The sequence below is a fragment of the Rhineura floridana genome, chromosome 10 (assembly GCF_030035675.1).
Source record: "Rhineura floridana isolate rRhiFlo1 chromosome 10, rRhiFlo1.hap2, whole genome shotgun sequence".
NCBI classification, from domain to species: domain Eukaryota; kingdom Metazoa; phylum Chordata; class Lepidosauria; order Squamata; family Rhineuridae; genus Rhineura; species Rhineura floridana.
The window spans coordinates 74,080,158-74,099,794 of record NC_084489.1 but is presented as its reverse complement, the minus strand read 5'-3'; the positions used below and the strand labels follow the sequence as shown (position 1 = coordinate 74,099,794).

Genomic DNA, 19,637 nt, shown 5'->3' with positions numbered 1-19,637 from the left:
ACATAAGGGTTTCCCCCCCCCCCCGTCTCCCACGTTTATTAGAACTCGGGATGACCAAATCAAATTGATCAATAGTAAGTTCAAAACAGGCAAAAGGAAGCACAGCACATGGAATCCACAGAGGATGTGGCGATGGCTGCTGGTCTAGAAGTCTTTAAAAAGAAAAGAAAAAATCCATGGCAGAAGGCCTATCAATGGCTACTAGCCATAACGGCTAAATGAAACCTACGTGTTAAAAGATGCTGGGGACAAACAATGGTGGAGGGCTGTTGCCTTCATGCTCTCCTGGTGGGCCTTTCAGTGGAACCCTGCTGGCCACTGCTGAAACCAAACAATTGGAACAGATGGACCCTTTGCCTGGTTCAGCAGCACTTTTATATACATAATTCATCCCAATCACATAGTTTGGATTTCCTCAATGGAATTTTTTGGGAGGTGGGGCAGAGTTGGATTTTAATTAACCCCCAAGTAAAGACAAATCTAACAGCCATTGCATGCTTCATCTTTGTCCCCCCTCCACTCTCTTTGCTCACACAAACTAATAGATAGTTTCTATCTTGGAAAAACTACTTAGAAAGGCAATGATGCTGCCTCAGTTCTATCAGGCGTCCATGTTTCAATGCACACAGGGAGCTGATATAGTAAAAGCAACCCAAAATATGTTTACGAAGTCTCTGGACACCCCCCCCAATGCATCTGTTGAAGAAGTACCAGCCAACACCCAAACACCATATATACATTTTAAAAACCAATAGTTCTCTAGGTAGAGAAGCAATTGAAAACAGAACAGAGAATTTTGCAGGACAAACTAAATATATCATGATGTTTCCAAAAGCAAAACACTTATGCACTGGAGAACGGAAGCGAACAAGACAAAAGGGGAAATTTTGATGCTAGTGAGAAAGTTGTACATAAAAAAGTGAAGCCCTTAGACACAGATCTGTGTTTTCCGCAACAGGTCTAATTCAAGTGTGATTTTTTTAATCCATAGCTACATTGATTTAAAAAGCGATCAAACTGAGGTAATGACATGCATCACGCCCCAAAGCTTAGCACTAGCTTTTTCACACCCAGATTTGAGATGTTTTATTACATTGATGGGTTTGCATATGCTGATTTTTGAATGACATGGTGGGATGAGAAACTGGTTTATAATAGACGTATAACCTTTTCAAAGTTCAGACATCCAACAAGTTGTCAATTTTATTTATTAGCATTTTCTGTTTGTTACAGTAATTATTAGAGATTTACTTCCAGCTTGGCAAAGTTAAAGACATACTTTTGCAAGAAAAGTCTTCAGAAATGAGCTCTCATTTGGTTTGGCTTCTATGAAAATCCAGACAGAAGGAGGAGTCCCCTTTTTAAGATAAATAGAAAGAGACAAGAGGATGAAATCATGCCATTTTGGGGGAAAAACTCTGTGCATGCTCTGCTATCAGTAGCCTGAGGAGTACCTGAACTAGCCAGGCCCTGGCAAATTTACAAAAGTTTAAAAGGCATTAACAAATGCATATATTAATATTAAGAATATATCAATACGCTAATATATAGCATATATACATATATTAATGAATTGTGCAGATATGCTAAAACTGCATCCTACATTAGCCTAGGATTGATGTTATCAGCCTGCCGCTAACTTTTCCCCCTTCATTCGTTTCAGAAATGTAGACATTCTTTTCTTCTTCATTGCTTTTAAACCAAGTTGCTAATATCATCATTTACAAGCCACATCAGTGGTTACTTAGACCCAGGTTAGGCACTCTAATTTTGATTTACAGCGTTCTAAGATTAGCAATGTTATCACAAACCTGCCATGATTTCTCTACTGACTTATTCCAAGGCAAGTTAAAATATATGATATGTTCATAGCAACTGCCCAAAGCCAATGTCAAAGCAGGGATCTTTAGTTAAACCCAGCTTTAATAACACGGGCATCACAATCAACCTGCCATCTTGGGCACAAACCTGAGAGCGCAGCCCAGAACACCGTGCTCTGCAAGGAAAGATACACACTCCAAAGGACATGGGGTGACCTCTCTCCTTTTCCAACTTAACCTACTTTGTGAAGTTGTGACATTTGTTACAGAAGAGAAGGAGAAAAGGCACAAATGCAAAACAAGGAGAAGAAACTTCTAGGTGCACGAAATACTATTTATTAGGCCCAACACATTTATAATAAAATCTTCTGGGAGGCACAACGCTCTGTGTTCTATACTTTCCAAATAATACAAAAGAAATCACTTTGCAGAAGAGCATTTGAAGAATACAGAGTGTTGTGTAAATGTGCAGGGCCTAATAAGTAATGCTCTGTTCACCTAGAGGTTTCCTCTCTCTTTGTTTTCATTTGTACATGACCCACAATATCCAGTTTTGGCAATCTAACATATATGGGCTCTCAAGAGACACTTATAGATACAGATCTCCACCTTAAGACCTCTTTGGAACAGTGAGGACTCTTCCCCCCTCCCCCAATGCGTTATTTGCATTTAAGAACATTAAGCACAGATATTCACAGACTCTGACAGTTGCTCTGTCCATGGCCAAGTCTTACTGCAAAAAAGCAGAGATGTCTTTTCCCATCACACTTTTGTCAACAGGCCTAGCTCATGAAGGGCCCAGGACATATGTGGGAGGAGTTTGTGCCAACTACACTGGAGAGAGTTGTGTGTCTCTGACTCGCCTGAAAGTTAACAAATGCTGTGAATTCCGCAGTGCCTTATTGGAGGGCAGAAGAGAAGAGAGGAAGTGAAGAAGAGCAACTCCAGTGGGTAGAGATCAATAAGAAGAGTTGCAGTACCTCATCTTCAGAAGGTTTAGGACAGCCTTTCCCAACTAGTGTGCCTCCAGATGTTGTTGGACCATAATTCCCATCTTTCCTGACCATTGGCAATGCTGGCTGAGGCTGATGGGAGTTGTGCTCCAACAACATCTGGTGGCCCAGATGTTATTGGGAAAGGCTGGTTTAGGATTACAGGTTGCTTTTAAAAATAAATAAATAAATCTAAAATAGGTTGACAGAACACACATACATATATCCCACCACAGCTTTTCAGTCTATACTGCCCATTCCTACTAGAGAAAGGGTGGAGGAGGCCACCCATTTCATTACAAACAATAGTAGAGGACATTTGCTTCAAGTTCCTATGATTCAGGCTTTTCAGGAGTTCTGTATCACAAGTGTTCAGGTGCTCTTGGTACCTGAAAGTCTTATCCCTGATAGGTAGTTCCTTGTCCTGCCATCCTAGGAACCTTCTCCATCAGAAAGTGAGCAATACATAAAACAGATTATGTTCCTTTGTGACTGAATAGTCTTGTATCCTCAGTTTAACTCACTCATGGGGGGGGCAATGGCCTTTACTGTAACCCTAGATACACCCTCCTGATGTTGTTGCACTGCAGCTCCATCATCTCTAACCATTGGCCATGCTGGCTGGGGCTGATGGGAGTTGAGAGTCTAACAACATCTAGAGGGCCATGCACTCCCATCCCTAAAGGAACTAGTCTCCTGGCAATACCAACAATAGGTAGTTAAAGCATATCCACTATAAAACACTGTGGAACAGACTCCCATTATGCCAATAAAACCAACAAGAAATATATGAAGGCAAAACGGGTACCATAGGAAAGGAGGTATCCACAAAACAAATGCCAAGGGAAAATTGATTTGACAGGGATAGCCTAGCCTCAGTTGTTCATGCCCTGCTGACTTTGCATCTGGACTACTGTAATGTGCTGTATGTAGGACTACCCTTAAAGATAGTCCGGAGGCTACAGCTAGTGCAGAATGCGGCTGCTAGATTGGTAAGTGGAGCAGACCTATGGGGCCATGTGTCACTGGCCCTGAAAGCATTGGCTGCCAGCGAGTGACCTGGCTCAATTAAAGGTGTTAGAACTAGCATATATAGCCCTAAATGGCTTGGGACCCTATTACCTAAAAGAGCATCTTCCCCAGTATCAGTCACCTTGGACCTTATGATTGGCTGGTGAGGCCGTGTTGGTGGTTCTGCCACCAGCAGCTGCCCAGCTGGTGGCAACCCATGATAGGGTCTTTTAAGTGGTGGCTCTGTTTGTGGAATGCCCTCCCCAGTGAGGTGTGTCTGTCTCCCTCATTACTGACTTTCATGAGGAACTGAAAAACAGTCCTGTTACTCGGGCATTTGAAAGCTGAAGGAGACAGTCTCTAGCAACCTGGAGATCACTGGATGGAAAAATGTTTTTATCTGTAACTGTTTTTAGAATGTTTTTAACTGTAATAATAGGGACATGTGGAGAACTAGGAACAGATGAGGAAGCAAGGAGAGACAAGGGGAAAAGCAGAAAGCCTAGATCAAGGGGACTACAAGGAACCAAAGACTAAGAGAAAGAAAGGTGTGGCAAAGGTGGTAGGGAGCAGGGAAAGGAAGCCAGCCATTGTGCTACAGCCCATATATCTGGCCACATTTCCCACCACACATGTCTGTTTGTGTGCAAATGGAGGGCACCTTTCTAGTATACAGACACCGTTGTTGGAACAGAAGTTCCATACAAGTGGCCTGAAATCTGTTATGTATGTCAAGGGGCCATAATCAGTGGTTCTGAGTCAATCCTTGTGGACCTCTTGAGCTCCTGCAGTATTCTTGCTATATGGCTCGTAGGTGCAATCTATTTCAGACATATTATGTAGCGGTAAAGGAGAGTTGTGTTCGCAAGGCCTGCTTCATTCTCGTCTATTTTCCTGCAACCCAACCCAACAAAATAATTATGTTGTGGAAACCTTTTCTGTGAACGAAATGAATCCTTAGAGGAACAAGAAAAGAACAAAGGGAGTTCACACCAGTCAAGGCCACAAGAGATTTTCCACACACTTCACTCCTTTCCCATCATACTATATACACATATTTTCTATTTATGCCTTTTGTCACGAAATCTGTTGCACTAGCCCACATTTATTTTATTTGCAACCCTATCCTTTGCAAAATGGGCTCCAAAACATGCATGGCTCCATTAGCTGAAGGAATGCTACAAAGAGATCAAGTAACTGGGAAGAATAAAAGAGCAGCTGAGGCAATTGACAAGCCTCCCATCAATGCCAGAGGGAAAAAATGCAATTGACTAAGGAAAGGAACTCTTTTGGGGATTACCTATGAAGCACTATTTTCATCACACTGGCTGTACTCCAGTTCCTGCTGTATATATATACAAGTTCAGGCAATAACCACTGTCATAAACGTTGCTGAGACCACAGACTTTTATTAATTGTCAAGTTGCTCTCTTGTTTTCCTATATCACAATACAAAATCACCTGAAGTTCCGTTTCTAGTTATTTTTTGTGACAGAGTGATATTTGTTTCCAAAAATGGTCTTGGCAAGGTTTAAGCCAACTGTCTAAAGCCATTTAGTTACTTTTTGCAAAATTTCAGCAGGCCAAGACAGAGTAAGACAGAATGATTTTGGCAATTTTTTGTTGAGATGCCCTTTCAGTTTTACACGAAGGAGAACCAGATGACAACCTTAGAGTTCAGTTCTCATATACAGAACAGAGGACCTGCACGTTATAGGTGGGGGAGGGGGAAACAGAAGAGAGAAAATCTGGAAGGTACCATTTCACCTGTCATTTCACAGCCCTGCTAGAGAAACATTATTGTAGAAATTCTCCTTCTGCTTAATACTATAAGGCTCTGATCCCATAGCCATGTTGAATCTAGCAACCCTAAATATGCATATGAAAAAGCCAGGATTAGTCAGAAGAGTCCACATTTGTACCTTAAAAAATGCTTGAGTCACTATGGGAGGATGCTGATCGAGTAAGCTTCATCAACCACCTCAACTCTACACATGTGAAATTTACTGCAGGGCTATAAAATCATTAGGTTGCTTCTCACTCTATATGCCAATGCACAGAAAACTAGAACTTCCCATTAAAAAAAAAGGTGCCAAAACATTTTTCATTTTTTCAACCACCGCAGGTCTCTCAGTTCAGCATTAGTCAGAGTAAATTATGATATAAGGAAAGAACTCAAATATTAAAATATTGCTAATATAATGCAATATGAATCAAAGGCTGTGCTTGCACATTAACAATGTCAACGTTTCTGGCTTATCTTTACTGTGAATGAAGAGAGTGCACATGCACATCGCCCGATCATTTGTGCTTTGATTCCTCCATGGATTAACAAACCTGGAAGCATTGGCTTCCCAGTATGCCTGAATCTGGAATCATCGTTTGTTACTCCCTAACAAGCCATGAGTAGTAAGCCAATAACAAGCCATGCCTGAAGGCTGGCTAGTGATCGTGGCTTGTTACAGAGCAACTTCCCATTTGGAAGTAATTGGAAGCCAAGGGTTCGTGTTTTGTGTATCCTGCTTATGATAGGAGTGATGTGGATGCAATCAGACAGTGTGCAAGAATACGCTGCTCATTCAGGGTAAACCATGATAAAGACAGAGACCTTGGCTTTATTGTTACATGCAGACATGGCCATAATCTCCAAGACATGTCCAGAAACAATTAATTGTAAGAAAACCCAACTATTCCCTTCAAAACTGTTTTGAAACAAATATAAGAAAATATGTTTAGTTTTTGAAAATGCATTTTCAATTTGTTGTAACCATTTTGCTTTCTCAAACTTTTTTGAAACAAAGTCAGCACAACACAACAAACTTCGATATTTTCATAGAATCATAGAGTTGGAAGGAATCTCAAAGGTCATCTAGTCCAAATTCCTGCTGATGCAAGAAACTCATTGCTATAGCAATCTTGATAAGAATGGCTATTCAGTCTCCATTTAAAAGCCTCCAATGAAGGGGAATTCTACTTTTTGAGCAAGTGGTTTATACATTTCTTAAATAAGTAACAGTTAATCTGGGACACCAGCAGAACTCTGACATGCATTTATCTTATCTGAGCATATGAATCTGAACACTGCATAACATGCCAAACAACTGAACATCAGAAATGGGGGGGGGAGGACAGGAAGGAAGAAGGAGGTATGGGAGATGGGAGGGAGGGAATAAGGACTTCTATTATTCTACTGTAAAAATGATAAAACCCTAATAAATAATAGATTAAACAAAAAACTATCAAATACTACCTTCCAAGATAGTCTGTTCCACTGTTGAACAGCTCATGTCATCAGGAAATTTCCTAAAGTTTTGTCTAAATCCTTTTTCTTTTAATTTGAATGCCTTGGTTCAGGCCCTAAACTCTAAAACAACAAAAAATAAATTTGCTCCATAAGCTATGTGACAGCCTTTCAAAATGTTGAAGGTGGCTATCATACTGCCTCTTAATAGTCTCTCCTCCAGGTTAAACATACCCATCTCCAATACCTTTCCACACAGGACTTGGTCTCCAGGCCCCTCACCATCTTTGCTGCCCTCCTCTGGACATATCTCAGATTGTCAATATCCTCCTACTGGACACAGTATGTCAGGTAAGGTTTGACCAAAGCAGAATAGGATAGGACCATTGCTTCTCACCATCTGGACACTTTATTTCTGTTCATGCAACCTAAAATTGCATTAGCCCTTTTAGCCTTTGCATCACACTTACTCATCTTTAGCTTGTGGCCAACTAAAACCCCTCAATCTTTTTTGCACGTATTGGTGACAAGCCAGGTGTCACACATCCTGTTTTTGTGCATCCGATTCTTCCTACTCAATTTATTTTGTTAGTTTTGATCCCCTATCCTGTCAAGATCATCTTGAATCCTATTTCTGTCTTCTTAGGTATTAGCTATCCCCATTCAAGTTTGGTGACATCTGTACATTTGATTAGCATCACTTTTCAGTTCTCTCCATATTGATGAGAAGCCATTAAGTAGCACTCTTTCAGGAAGGTCCATCAACCAACTACAAATCCACCTATCAGTAGCATCATCTAATCCACATTTTAGCACCTTGCCAACAAGAATAACATAGGAGACCTTGTTGAAAACTTTGCTGAAATCAATATATACTACACACATAGCATTCCTCTGATCTACTGGGCTAGTAACACTACCCCCCCAAAAAAGGAGATAAGATTAGTCTGCCATGATTTGTTCTTAAGAAACCCATGCAGGCTCTTTGTGAACAGAGCATTTTTTCTAAATGTGCACAGACTGACTGCTTATTGATCTGTTCTAGATCCTTTCTGACATTAACAGTTTCTGGTTGCCTGGATCCTCGTCCCCTTACTTTATTTTACTTTTTTTTAAAGATGGAGACAGTATTTAACCATCTCCAGTCTCACCGCAATCCACCTGTTCTCCAGGAATTTTCAAAAATTAATATAGACAGTAGCTCTGAGATCACATCTGCAAGTTCTTTTGGTACCCATGAATGCAACCCTTTAGGCCCTGAAGACTTGAATTAATTTAGAATGGTGAGGTGTTGTGTACATCCTCATTACCTATCTTCAACTGTAACAGGTTGAGCACAGTTTCCCTTATGAGAACAGACTGAGACAAAGGAAAAGTTAAGCAATTCTGCCTTGCCTCCATCACCTAACAGTCTTGATGTTATGTTCTACAGCCACAAATGCCTTTTGTAATATCTCCTAAGAATGCACTTGCTTGAGAATACATACACTTGAATTGCTTTTTGTTTGCATCACTCACACAATTTGTTCAAAGCCAGTTCTGAGATTCGAGTCCATCAACTTCCAACCAAGGAAACATTAAACACCTTGGACCTGTCACCACTATTTTAATTCCATTTGGGTTCGCTCTGTCAAGTTCCAAGTCATATGAAGTGCTACTTAAACACTAGCAGGGTTCCAATTATTACTTAAGTGCTGCCCATGAACCTATCAATTGTTATTTTTCAAATGAATCCCAGGTGGAGCTTGTATTGCCTAAACAGCAAGTTGCGCAGAGATTTATGAGGAAAAGAATCAGAACTTTCAAATCTTAGCTCCATAGTATGAGCAATGGCTGAAAAATCCTCATTCTAAATGCAAATTAAACTCCATTCTGTTTAGCAGAGAACTCTGCAGCAACGCCTTGTTGCATTCCAAGCTTCGCTTAATATAACAAATCTCCAATAGGCTTTCAACTAATTTTGCCGTCGTGCAGAAGTTTCATAGCCCATTTCATGATTCTATGTGCAATTTATTTATGTGCATTAAAACAACCGTATTCTTTTGGAAATTCATTCCCAATGTGGGAATGCTAGGCACTACAAAAATGAAAGAAAAAAAAGGCTCTCTCCAACTGAAATTCCAAAATCAATAGCGAGGCAATACTTCATTAGGCCAACCAATATCTCACACAACAGAGAGCAAGCTTTAAAGTTCTTCAGAAAATCAGTCATTATATATTGCTTCATGCAAGCATCCCTAGGATACCCTAGGGATCCATTAAGTCTGCTTCACCTTCCCAAGCTGCATCTTCCCAAAGCAGACATTATGGCTTTAACACCAAGCCAGCTTCTCCCTCCCCCTCTTAACATCCAGCGTGATGAAGAGTACTGGACAACTTGAAAGCTTGCTATTTTGTGACATTTTGGTCTTATAAGCTTATGGCCCTGTTAAGGACTTTTTCTTATGGGTCAACACAGCTACCTTTGCTCTTTGTGTGTCTTCAAGTGAAGTCTTTAATGCTTATTGGGCTCATAAGCTATCTGTTGCACATACAGCTTGCAACCACTTCCAAAACAAAATCAAAATGTAAAATCTAGAAAACTCCCAGTGCAGCTGAGGAAGAAATAACTACAGCATGTATACGAGGGGGTGACCTTTCATAAAAATAAGTTACGTAAGAATTGCTAAGCATTTTCCATTTCATCCCAAACACATGACCTACTCAGATGGGCATATCCTGTGGCAGTTTGTTCTTATAGCAGTTGCAACAAAGAAAACACGAAACTGTTTCTCTTACCTTTCTAGTAAGTGGCACTTCAATAGGAACAGGGACAACTTCTGCAAGTAAGCAGCCATAAAATGCTACCATAAAAGCAGCAGGGTCATTATTGGGAAATACTAGTGCTACCTGCAAAAGGGAAGGAAAAATAATAATTAAGTAGTCTCCAAGCACATTTTCCAACTTTTAGCTAATGCACAAGAACCATTTCATGTGCATGACAATCAACTTCACACTGATCTTTTAGTTTTTGAGAGTGGAAGCCTTTCTAGAGTGATCAGTATCTGAAACTGAGAGAATGAAATTAGATTTCAGAAAGTCAAACCACTTGTTCAAACAGAACTGTTGCTTTGGTATCTTTGGCTGGGGTACTTAAGATGTCCTTTTAAGGTGTCAACTGCTTTTATAGTGAGCATCCAAACAGTTTAATTTAAAGTTAATGATTAATAATGGAACTCAGAATAAAATATATGCACACCCTCATTTCAACAGTACCTCCTCCAAAATTATTTATTCAGTTTCTCAGGTCCTTCTCCTTTGGTACATTGCTAAATTAACTGTACAATCTTCTTACTGAGTGCCTCATTTAAGACCAGGGCTTGTGGAGATATGCTCTCAAAATGGTAGCATACTATGGTAGACAAGAGCCTTGGCAAAGCTTCAGCCGCTCCGTACATGCTGCAAGACCATCCTTTTGGTGGCCAAGGCTCAGATGTACTAATTGGACTGGCACGCCAGCTTGCATGTTGGAGCTGTCCATACCCTCTTCTTCATAACGCACAAAAAAACACATTTGAGGTAAGCAGTCCATATGGAGGTCCTCAAGTGTCATGGCCTGATTTGGTGCAATATTATTGCCTCTAAAAAGGGTGGTGGGGAGGAAGAGATCATACAAATTGGGGCAACTGTGCAAATGCATGCGAAATTTAGTTTGGGAAATTCTGTAAAATTAAAGCAAGATTTATGTCCCTAAGATATTTGGGGGGTATATGTTTTTATGTTTTGGTGTATGTATGTTGTAACCTGCCTTTAGCCCCCAAGATAAAATGAAGTAGAAATTCCAAAAAGTTTCAAGCAGAAGATTTACAGCAACCCACAATAATTCAAGGCAAAACAAATGCATGTAGAATGCACGGGTTGGGGGGGGGAGTTTAGCTGTGGTGTCATCTTCATAGCTTTCCTTGTGCTACTTGCCCTGGGAGCTGCTTCAGCCCACTATGGCTATGACTTAAAGACTTAAAGACTGTCATAAATCAAGATGAAAGATTCCCTAGACTCATCTAGGCTAAATGCCAAAGCAGACAGTGATTTAAATTCAACATCTACCCACAGTCTCTTTAGTTTAATTCTTCATGATTACTTATGAAAACAAAAATGAGGAAATAATTTATTTTCTGTAGGGCTCAAACCAAAATCCCCCAGTCCACTTGGCAAGCACTAGAGCAGGATTCTGAAGTTGAGTAGCTTAAAAGACAGACGGAAAAGAGAAATCCCCACACCTATTATCATAACTGGTGAAGTCACACAGGATAAAGTTGCAAGAGACTATTGGGGGGAAGGTTGAGACTAAGGAGACTCCTTGGAACTTAGCTGAAACTTTTTCTTTCATTTTTTGGGAGGGCTCAGTTTGCACAAGGCCAGTCACTTGCCCAACATCTGTCATAAAAAGCTTTGCAGTGCCACCGGTGTTCCCAACATTGTTGAATGAAGGCATTTAGAGAAATGCTCTCAGACACAGCTTATATTGAGCTGGGAGACAGGGACGCTGCATGTGTAGAAATTTAGCATATTGTTCTTCTTTGCTTCATTTGGATGAATAACAGTTTTTTCCTCCCTATTTAGAATAAAGCCTGCCCCAACCTACCGAAAAAAGGTACTTAAAAAATTAAACACGTTCTGTATCAGATAATTTTCTATACAGAGTAATGAGCATTCTTGTTCAAATAGATGCTGAAGAAGCAGCTGTACTGAGACTTAAGACTTCTTATAAACTGGAAGCGAGACTTAACAGATGATGCAAGGAGGACACGTTAGCATATTTGGCACTAGGCATGATGTGATCAGGGCAGCTGCCTACAGCATTCACTAAAAACCCAGCATTTAAGACTACCATCATGGACTCCCAAGTTCTTCAAGAGTAACTAGTGGAGAAAGAACTAAGCAGCACTGTCTCCCCTCCAGCATTTCTACTTTGTACTTCTAGTCATAAGTACTTTTTCCCATTATGGTGGTGCACACAAGAATTGTGCGTGTGTAGGCAGCTTTGAATGTCTGATGACTCATATCCAATTTTAGCACTGAATACAGGGGATGGCAGCTCATACACAGAAGACTCCAGGTACGTGGATGGGTAGGAGAAGGAAAGTGAAACAGTGACTGGCGTAATCAAGGAAGAGAGCGGAAGCCAGCAACCTGGGTGATGTGATGTGGGGAAATGGAAAACAGACCTTAGACGGTGACAGCAATCTGGACTGGCAAATGGGTGGTGAGGATGAACTGAAAGAGGATCAAGTTTATTTATTTATTATTTGATTTATATCCCGCCCTTCCTCCCAGCAGGAGCCCAGTTGGCAATGAAGGTGCAGGAAAAGTGAGAAGCTCCACCTTCATGGACTGAGATTAGAGAGATAGGTCCTACTCTGGGTTACGTCTGCCTGTGAGGAGACACATTCAGAACAAGAAGTGCTCTGAAAGTGCTCTGAAAATGGGGGCTGTTTTTTCTAACCCCATGTCATGGTCAGATCACTACCTGGTGAAGATGGACCTCTCAATGCCACACACCCTCCGCAGGGGACAAGGACCTATTAAGATGGTCCGCCCCAGACGCCTGATGGATCCTAAAGGATTCCTGAATGCGCTGGGAGAATTGGAGCTGGCTGAAGGCCACCCGGTCGAAACCCTGGTGATGGAGTGGAATAAGGAGATCACTAGGGCAGTAGACCGGGTGGCACTGAAATGTCCTCTCCCCCTGAATAGAGCTCAGATAGCACCCTGGTATACACCACGGCTCCGGGGTCTGAGACAGGAGGTGAGACGACTAGAGCGCCGGTGGCGGAAATCTCGCTCTGAAGATGATCGGACACTGGTTAGAGCAGCAATTGCTGCCTACCAGGTGGCAACAAGGGAAACAAAGAGGGAATTCTTTGCTGCCTCTATTGCGTCTGCAGAGTGCTGTCCCAGGAGGTTGTTCCAAGTGGTCCGAAATCTGGTCGGTCCAGTTGCTCAGGAACCCATGTAGCATTCTAAAGCCTCCTGTGACACATTTGCGAAACACTTTGCCGATAAAATCGAGCACCTGAAGAGCATGATTCCGTACGCCGTGGACACAGGAAGTGAGCCAGAGCCGGCCAGTTGCACTCCGGTCTGGTGGGATCGGTTTCAGCCTCTTCCCTCTGAGGAAGTGGACAAGGTGCTCTCTACTGTGAAGCCAACCACCTGTCTGTTTGATCCTTGCCCCTCGTGGCTCATTATGAGCTGCAAAGAGAGATTGAGCGAAGGGATCAAGGCAATAGTAAATGCATCCTTGGAAGAGGGTGCAATGCCATTAGCCCTCAAGGAGGCAGTTATAAAGCCCATCTTGAAAAAGTCCTCCTTGGATCCTCAAGAGTTGAATAACTTCCGCCCAGTCTCTAATTTACCATTTCTGGGCAAGGTGATTGAACGAGTGGTGGCCAAACAGTTACAGACACACTTGGATGAAGCAGATTATTTAGATCCATTCCAATCGGGCTTCAGGACTGGACATGGAAGTGAAACAGCCTTGGTCGCCCTGGTGGATGATATGAGGAGGGCGTTGGATAGGGGAGAATATACCTTCCTCGTCCTCCTGGATCTCTCAGCGGCTTTTGATACCGTCGACCACGGTATCCTTTTAGATCGCCTGGAAGGATTAGGAATAGGGGGTACTGTTTTACGGTGGCTCCGTTCCTATCTCTCAGAGAGATGCCAACGGGTGGCAGTGGGGGATGAGGTCTCAGACCCTTGGCCGCTCAATTGTGGAGTGCCACAGGGTTCTATCCTCTCCCCCATGCTATTCAACATCTATGTAAAGCTGCTGGGGGCCATCATCAGGAGATTTGGGCTGTGGTGCCACCAATATGCGGATGACACTCAGCTCTATCTCTCGTTTAAGTCCTCACCAGAGTTGGCTGTGGATACCATGTCCAAGTGCCTGGAATCTGTAAGTGGATGGATGGGAAAGAATAGGCTGAAACTAAATCCCGACAAGACCGAGGTGTTGCTCATGGGAGATAGGAGCAGATTGGGGGATATAGACCTGGTGTTTAATGGGGTAAGATTACCCTTAAAAGACCAGGTCCGCAGCCTCAGGGTCATGACACTCAGCTCTATCTCTCGTTTAAGTCCTCACCAGAGTTGGCTGTGGATACCATGTCCAAGTGCCTGGAATCTGTAAGTGGATGGATGGGAAAGAATAGGCTGAAACTAAATCCCGACAAGACCGAGGTGTTGCTCATGGGAGATAGGAGCAGATTGGGGGATATAGACCTGGTGTTTAATGGGGTAAGATTACCCTTAAAAGACCAGGTCCGCAGCCTCAGGGTCATGACACTCAGCTCTATCTCTCGTTTAAATCTTCACCAGAGTTGGCTGTGGAGACCTTGTCCAAGTGCCTGGAATCCGTGAGTGGATGGATGGGAAGGAACAAGCTGAAGTTGAACCCTGATAAGACCGAGGTACTACTTGTGGGGGACAAGAGAAGGTTGGGCGATACTGACCTGAAGTTCAGTGGGGTGAGTCTACCCCTAAAGGACCAGGTCCACAGCCTTGGGGTTGTGCTTGATTCCAGGCTGTCCATGGAGGCTCAGATTTCGGCAGTGAGCTGGGCAGCCTGGTACCAACTACACCTCATACAAAGGCTGCAACCCTACCTTCCTGTTCATCAGCTCCCACTAGTGGTACACGCCCTGGTCACCTCTCGTTTGGACTACTGTAATGCGCTCTACGTGGGGTTACCCTTGAAAACGGTCCGGAAATTACAACTTATACAAAATGCGGCGGCTCAACTACTTACGAATAGTCGCCGCCGAGATCACATCACACCAGTGTTGTTCGATCTACACTGGCTTCCAGTTGTTTTCCGAGCCCAATTCAAGGTGTTGGTATTGACCTTTAAATCCCTACACGGTTTCGGCCCAGTTTATCTCACAGAGCGCCTTCAACGCCACCAATTATGCCGCCCGACAAGATCGGCCACACAGGGCCTTCTCTCAATCCCGCCAACAAAAACAGCCAGATTGGCGGGTACAAGAGAGAGGGCATTCTCAGTGGCGGCCCTCACTCTTTGGAACTCCCTCCCACAAGATCTCCGGCACGCCTCTTCCCTAAATGCATTTCGGAAAGCCTTAAAGACCTGGCTCTTTCAACAGGCCTTCGGGGTATCCGGGGAGGGTTAATTGTTATAACTGTAATGCCTCCTGCCCAGTCAATATTGTTGTTGCAGATGTATTGTTTTTATATTGTATTACTGTATTTTATCAATTGTATCTTAACGATTTTGTAAGTCGCCTAGAGTGGCCATCGGCCAGATAGGCGACAAAGAAATTAAATTTATTATTATTATTATTATTATTATTATTGACTCCCAGCTGTCAATGGAGGCTCAGGTCTCGGCAGTGAGCTGGGCAGCTTGGTATCAATTACATCTGATAAGGAGGCTGCAACCCTACCTTCCTGCCCATTTGGTCCCACGGGTGATACATGCCCTGGTCTTCTTCCGCTTAGACTACTGTAATGCGCTCTACGTGGGGTTACCCTTGAAAACGGTCCGGAAATTACAACTGATACAGAATGCGGCGGCACGTTTGATTAAGAACAGCCGTCGCCATGATCATATCACTCCGGTGTTAATAGATCTACACTGGCTGCCAGTTGTTTACCGGGCCCAATTCAAGGTGTTGGTGTTGACCTATAAAGCCCTACATGGTTTCGGCCCAGTTTATCTGAAGGAGCGCCTCCAGCATCACCAATTATGCCGCCTAACGAGATCAGCCACACAAGACCTTCTCTCGGTCCCACCAGTTAAGATAGCGAAGCTGGTGCAGACCAGAGAGAGGGCATTTTCTACTGTGGCCCCCACCCTCTGGAACTCCCTTCCTTTTGACCTTCGCCATGCCCCTTCCTTGATTGGTTTCTGCCGGGCCTTAAAGACCTGGCTGTTCAGGCAGGCCTACGGGACCTCTGGGGTGGGTTAGCTTTTAATATTGGTATTATTATTGCTTGGTCCTCATTGGCTTTTATTGTATTTTTATTGTATTTTACTGTGTAATTGTAGGTCGCCTAGAGTGGCCGTTAATTCGGCCAGATAGGCGACTCACAAATAAAATTTTATTATTATTATTATTATTATTATTATTATTATAAGGAGAAGGCCTTTTTATATGGTCAAAAATCACTTGAAGGAAGCCCAGGGGAGTCAAATCTTACAAGAACAGTAGGGAACATCTACCTGCAGGCCAACCTTCCAGGGAACCCAATTTGGCCTGCAAGGCCATTTCCCCCAAACCACACCTACCTGTCAATCAGCTGATCTTACTTGTAATGTCAGCTGGTAGGTGGGTGGGTGGGGCTCAATCCTCCATTGGCTGTGGGTACCTGTTTTCAGCAGTGAGCAAGTGCCTACAGCCAATGCAGCAGGATTTAACCCCTGCTCATCAGTTCAGTTTGGCTTCCTATTTAGGAGAAATAGGCAATAATGTATTTTAGGCAAGCAATTTTGGGTTGTATATTATGAGTTCAACTCTCCTCAAGCCATCATTTTGGTTTTTCAGGATTGTGTTTTTTTTAATTATTATTATTATTGTTGTTGTTGTTGATTTTTTATTCTAGTATTTTATTTGGACGTTTATTTTCAGGTAAGTTATGGACTTTTGCTAAAAGGAAATAAGTGCAGCATGACTGGCAACACGATGCAAATTGAATTGAATTGAATCTTTATTTTTACCCCGCCCTTTTTCCAAAACTGGAACTCAGAGCGGCTTACAAATAAAAACTACACATAAGTAAAAAACATAATGTGTGCTCACAACCTTCCTTTAGGAAGAAGGGCAGGATATAAATTTAATAAAACAAACAAACAAACAAACAAGATTGAGACAAACATGCACAATATCCCCAGCCCACTGAACAGATTCTACTTATTATCACAGATACATTTGTTTACTTTTGCACTGAAGTGGGAAGTGTATGCAGTAAAGATTCTGCACTAAGAAAAGGATCTCACAGGAAAAAGGTTGATGGGGAGGGAAGAGAAATGGTGAGTGTGAAATGTATTCTCCTCACCTTAGCACGAAGGAAAGGTGGAAAACTGCCCCCACTTCTTTGAATCGAGACAAACGTGTGCCTCATGCTACTGAAAGAAACTCGGATGCAGTATCCAACGTGGTGCCCTCCAGATGTAATTGGGCTACAGCTCCCATCCTTCTTGACCACTGGCCATGCTGGCTGGGGCTGATAGGAGCTGGAATCCAACAACATCTGGAGGGCATCAAATTGGTTATCCTACCCCTGGAAAGTTCAGTTGCTGGACTATATCCCACCTAGTTGCTGGACAGTTGAACTGAAAAGATGAGCAAGGACCTAAACTTGATGAGAGAGAGAGAGAGAGAGAGAGAGAGAGAGGGAGAGAGAGGGGGGGGAGAGAGGGGGGAGAGAGAGGGGGGGAGGGAGGGAGAGGGGGAGAGAGAGAGGGGGGGAGAGAGAGAGGGGGGAGGGAGGGAGAGAGAGGGGGCTTGGTTGAGGAGCATCTCCTGACACCTCCACCCCCAAAGCTGTTATACCCTAAGCAGAGCTTGGAAAAGTTACTTTTTTGAACTACAACTCCCATCAGCCCCAGCCAACATGGCCACTGGATTGGGCTGGTGGAAGTTGAAGTTCAAAAAAGTAACTTTTCCAAGCTCTGCGTCTAATGCCAACTCTCCCTACTTTCACATGGGAGTTGGTTTTTAAACCAGTTGTACTCAGTACCTTATTAATTATCTGGCAGCATTCCTTGGTTCAAGCTTGGTCTCTTCACAAGGACCTGATTGTTTCTGGGTCTCCAATGCATACAGCCTCATTACCAAAAATTAATTTCATTCACATGACAAACATGCTCTAAACGCTGTTCTTATAGTGACACAGAGCTCTTTTTTGTGTGTGAGAAAGGCTTTTTTAAAAACCATAAATAGGCTATCAGTAATGTTTTTCTGCTGCCTGCAAACCATTTTTTACTGTTAATGAGTAGTAGGACACTTGACTTATCTGCTCAAAAATGAGGAGATTCACTATGTATTCCAACTCAGTCACATAGATTTCACCTCTGTGTGTTTTTAAGGTTAAAAGTGATGTACAACTAAGGCATGCAATGAAAGCACAGGCACTTACCCTGTCTCCTGGCCGCACCATTGGTTCCTGCTTTGTGCCCAACTTATGTAGTATGTTATATGCAACTTTCATACTACGGGTCCAAAGTTTGCCTGTCCACAAAACAATTTTGTGTAAGTATTCCCATAAAACAGACTATACAGCTTTATTCTAAAATTATTCAAAACACACTTCATACACATTTCCCAAAGGAGACAGTGAAGTATTCAAAATACCACAAACACCACATCCCTCTACTCATATCAGGGCACCTTGCATGACAGGAGCAGATTACCAGGATACTACATATGCTGCAGAATTTATTCTTATCACCAGATTGGGGACCCTGCTAGGTGTTTAATCACAGTGCAGTCTTTAATCCAACATTACCTGGACTGCCTATATCCCCAAAAATTGAGACAACAGAGCAGCTGAGCATACAACACACCTGCTGTCTACCATAACCATATATGGTTGTCAAGCATATGGAAAGCCTTACATTTTCCTTGTTGTTAGGACACAGGTTTTTAAGGCACAGCATAATTTGGAGGTCGGGGCACAAGACTGGCATCTCTGTCCTCAACCCATGTAATTTAAAACAGGACCAATTGATTTCAAATACACTCGATTCTAGAGAAGTGTTATTTATGACTGTAACCTGAAACAGTGCAGTATACAGAGATTTTATGGTGCAATGTCATTTAGGTCAAGTTGTGCCCCACATTATATGAAGTTCCAAGCAGCCATCTCCAAGTTTCCATTAAGTCCATGCATTAACAATGAAATATTTTTTGGTCAGCAATCAGGTCCTATGGTTTCCAAGAGTGAAGCAGTATGAAGATAATAATAATAATAATAATAATAATAATAATAATAATAATAATAATAATAATAAATTTTATTTCTAGGCCGCCTATCTGGCCGCACAAGCGGCCACTCTAGGCGGCGTACAAGATAAAGTAAAATACAACATAGATATGGGGAAAGCTTATGTTGAAGTTGGCTTTGTGTCAGGGCCTAAAACCTTCTAATCCTTGTTCCCATTTTGAATCCCAAAGTGCTTTTATTATGCACTATTGCTACATGTGCTAAAAAAAAATCCCAGAAACTCAAGAGAAAGGGATAGCCATTGCTCATATAGACCTCTGTGCAAGCACACTGGAGCCCCACAGAACTCTGCAGTTTGCCCTGCCATTTCTCATGCAAAACCTTCTGCAGGTCACAGGCAAACTAATTTTGATGCTAAAGACTACAGGTAAATAGCAAGTCTGTGCTGAGAAGATGCAAACTGGTGAACCAAAACATACTACCATTTCTTTTTAAAGCCAAGGGCAAACCTCCATTTGCATTATGGAACTGAAAGTGGGAGGTCTATGCTACTGTTGTTTTGTCAGCACAAGAGAGTCAGTTCAGTTTCAATACGCCTGTTCTGTGCTACTCTCATATTGGCAA

General features: G+C 42.5%; 1 protein-coding gene across 6 annotated transcripts in view; it reads right to left on the bottom strand.

Annotated features, from left to right (window-relative positions):
* The window catches only part of DIP2C (disco interacting protein 2 homolog C), a 401,118-nt gene that overhangs the window by 85,748 nt on the left and 295,733 nt on the right, over positions 1-19,637 (bottom strand). For 4 of the 6 annotated variants that reach the window (XM_061585822.1, XM_061585824.1, XM_061585826.1 and 1 more), the window contains 3 exons: positions 18,207-18,298; positions 9,843-9,953; positions 1,280-1,357 (listed from right to left, as the gene is read on the bottom strand). In XM_061585822.1, the coding sequence (XP_061441806.1) occupies positions 1,280-1,357; positions 9,843-9,953; positions 18,207-18,298 (281 nt within the window). The remainder of the gene's footprint in view (positions 1-1,279; positions 1,358-9,842; positions 9,954-18,206; positions 18,299-19,637) is intronic. The other 2 variants (XM_061585823.1, XM_061585825.1) reach the window with 1 other exon arrangement.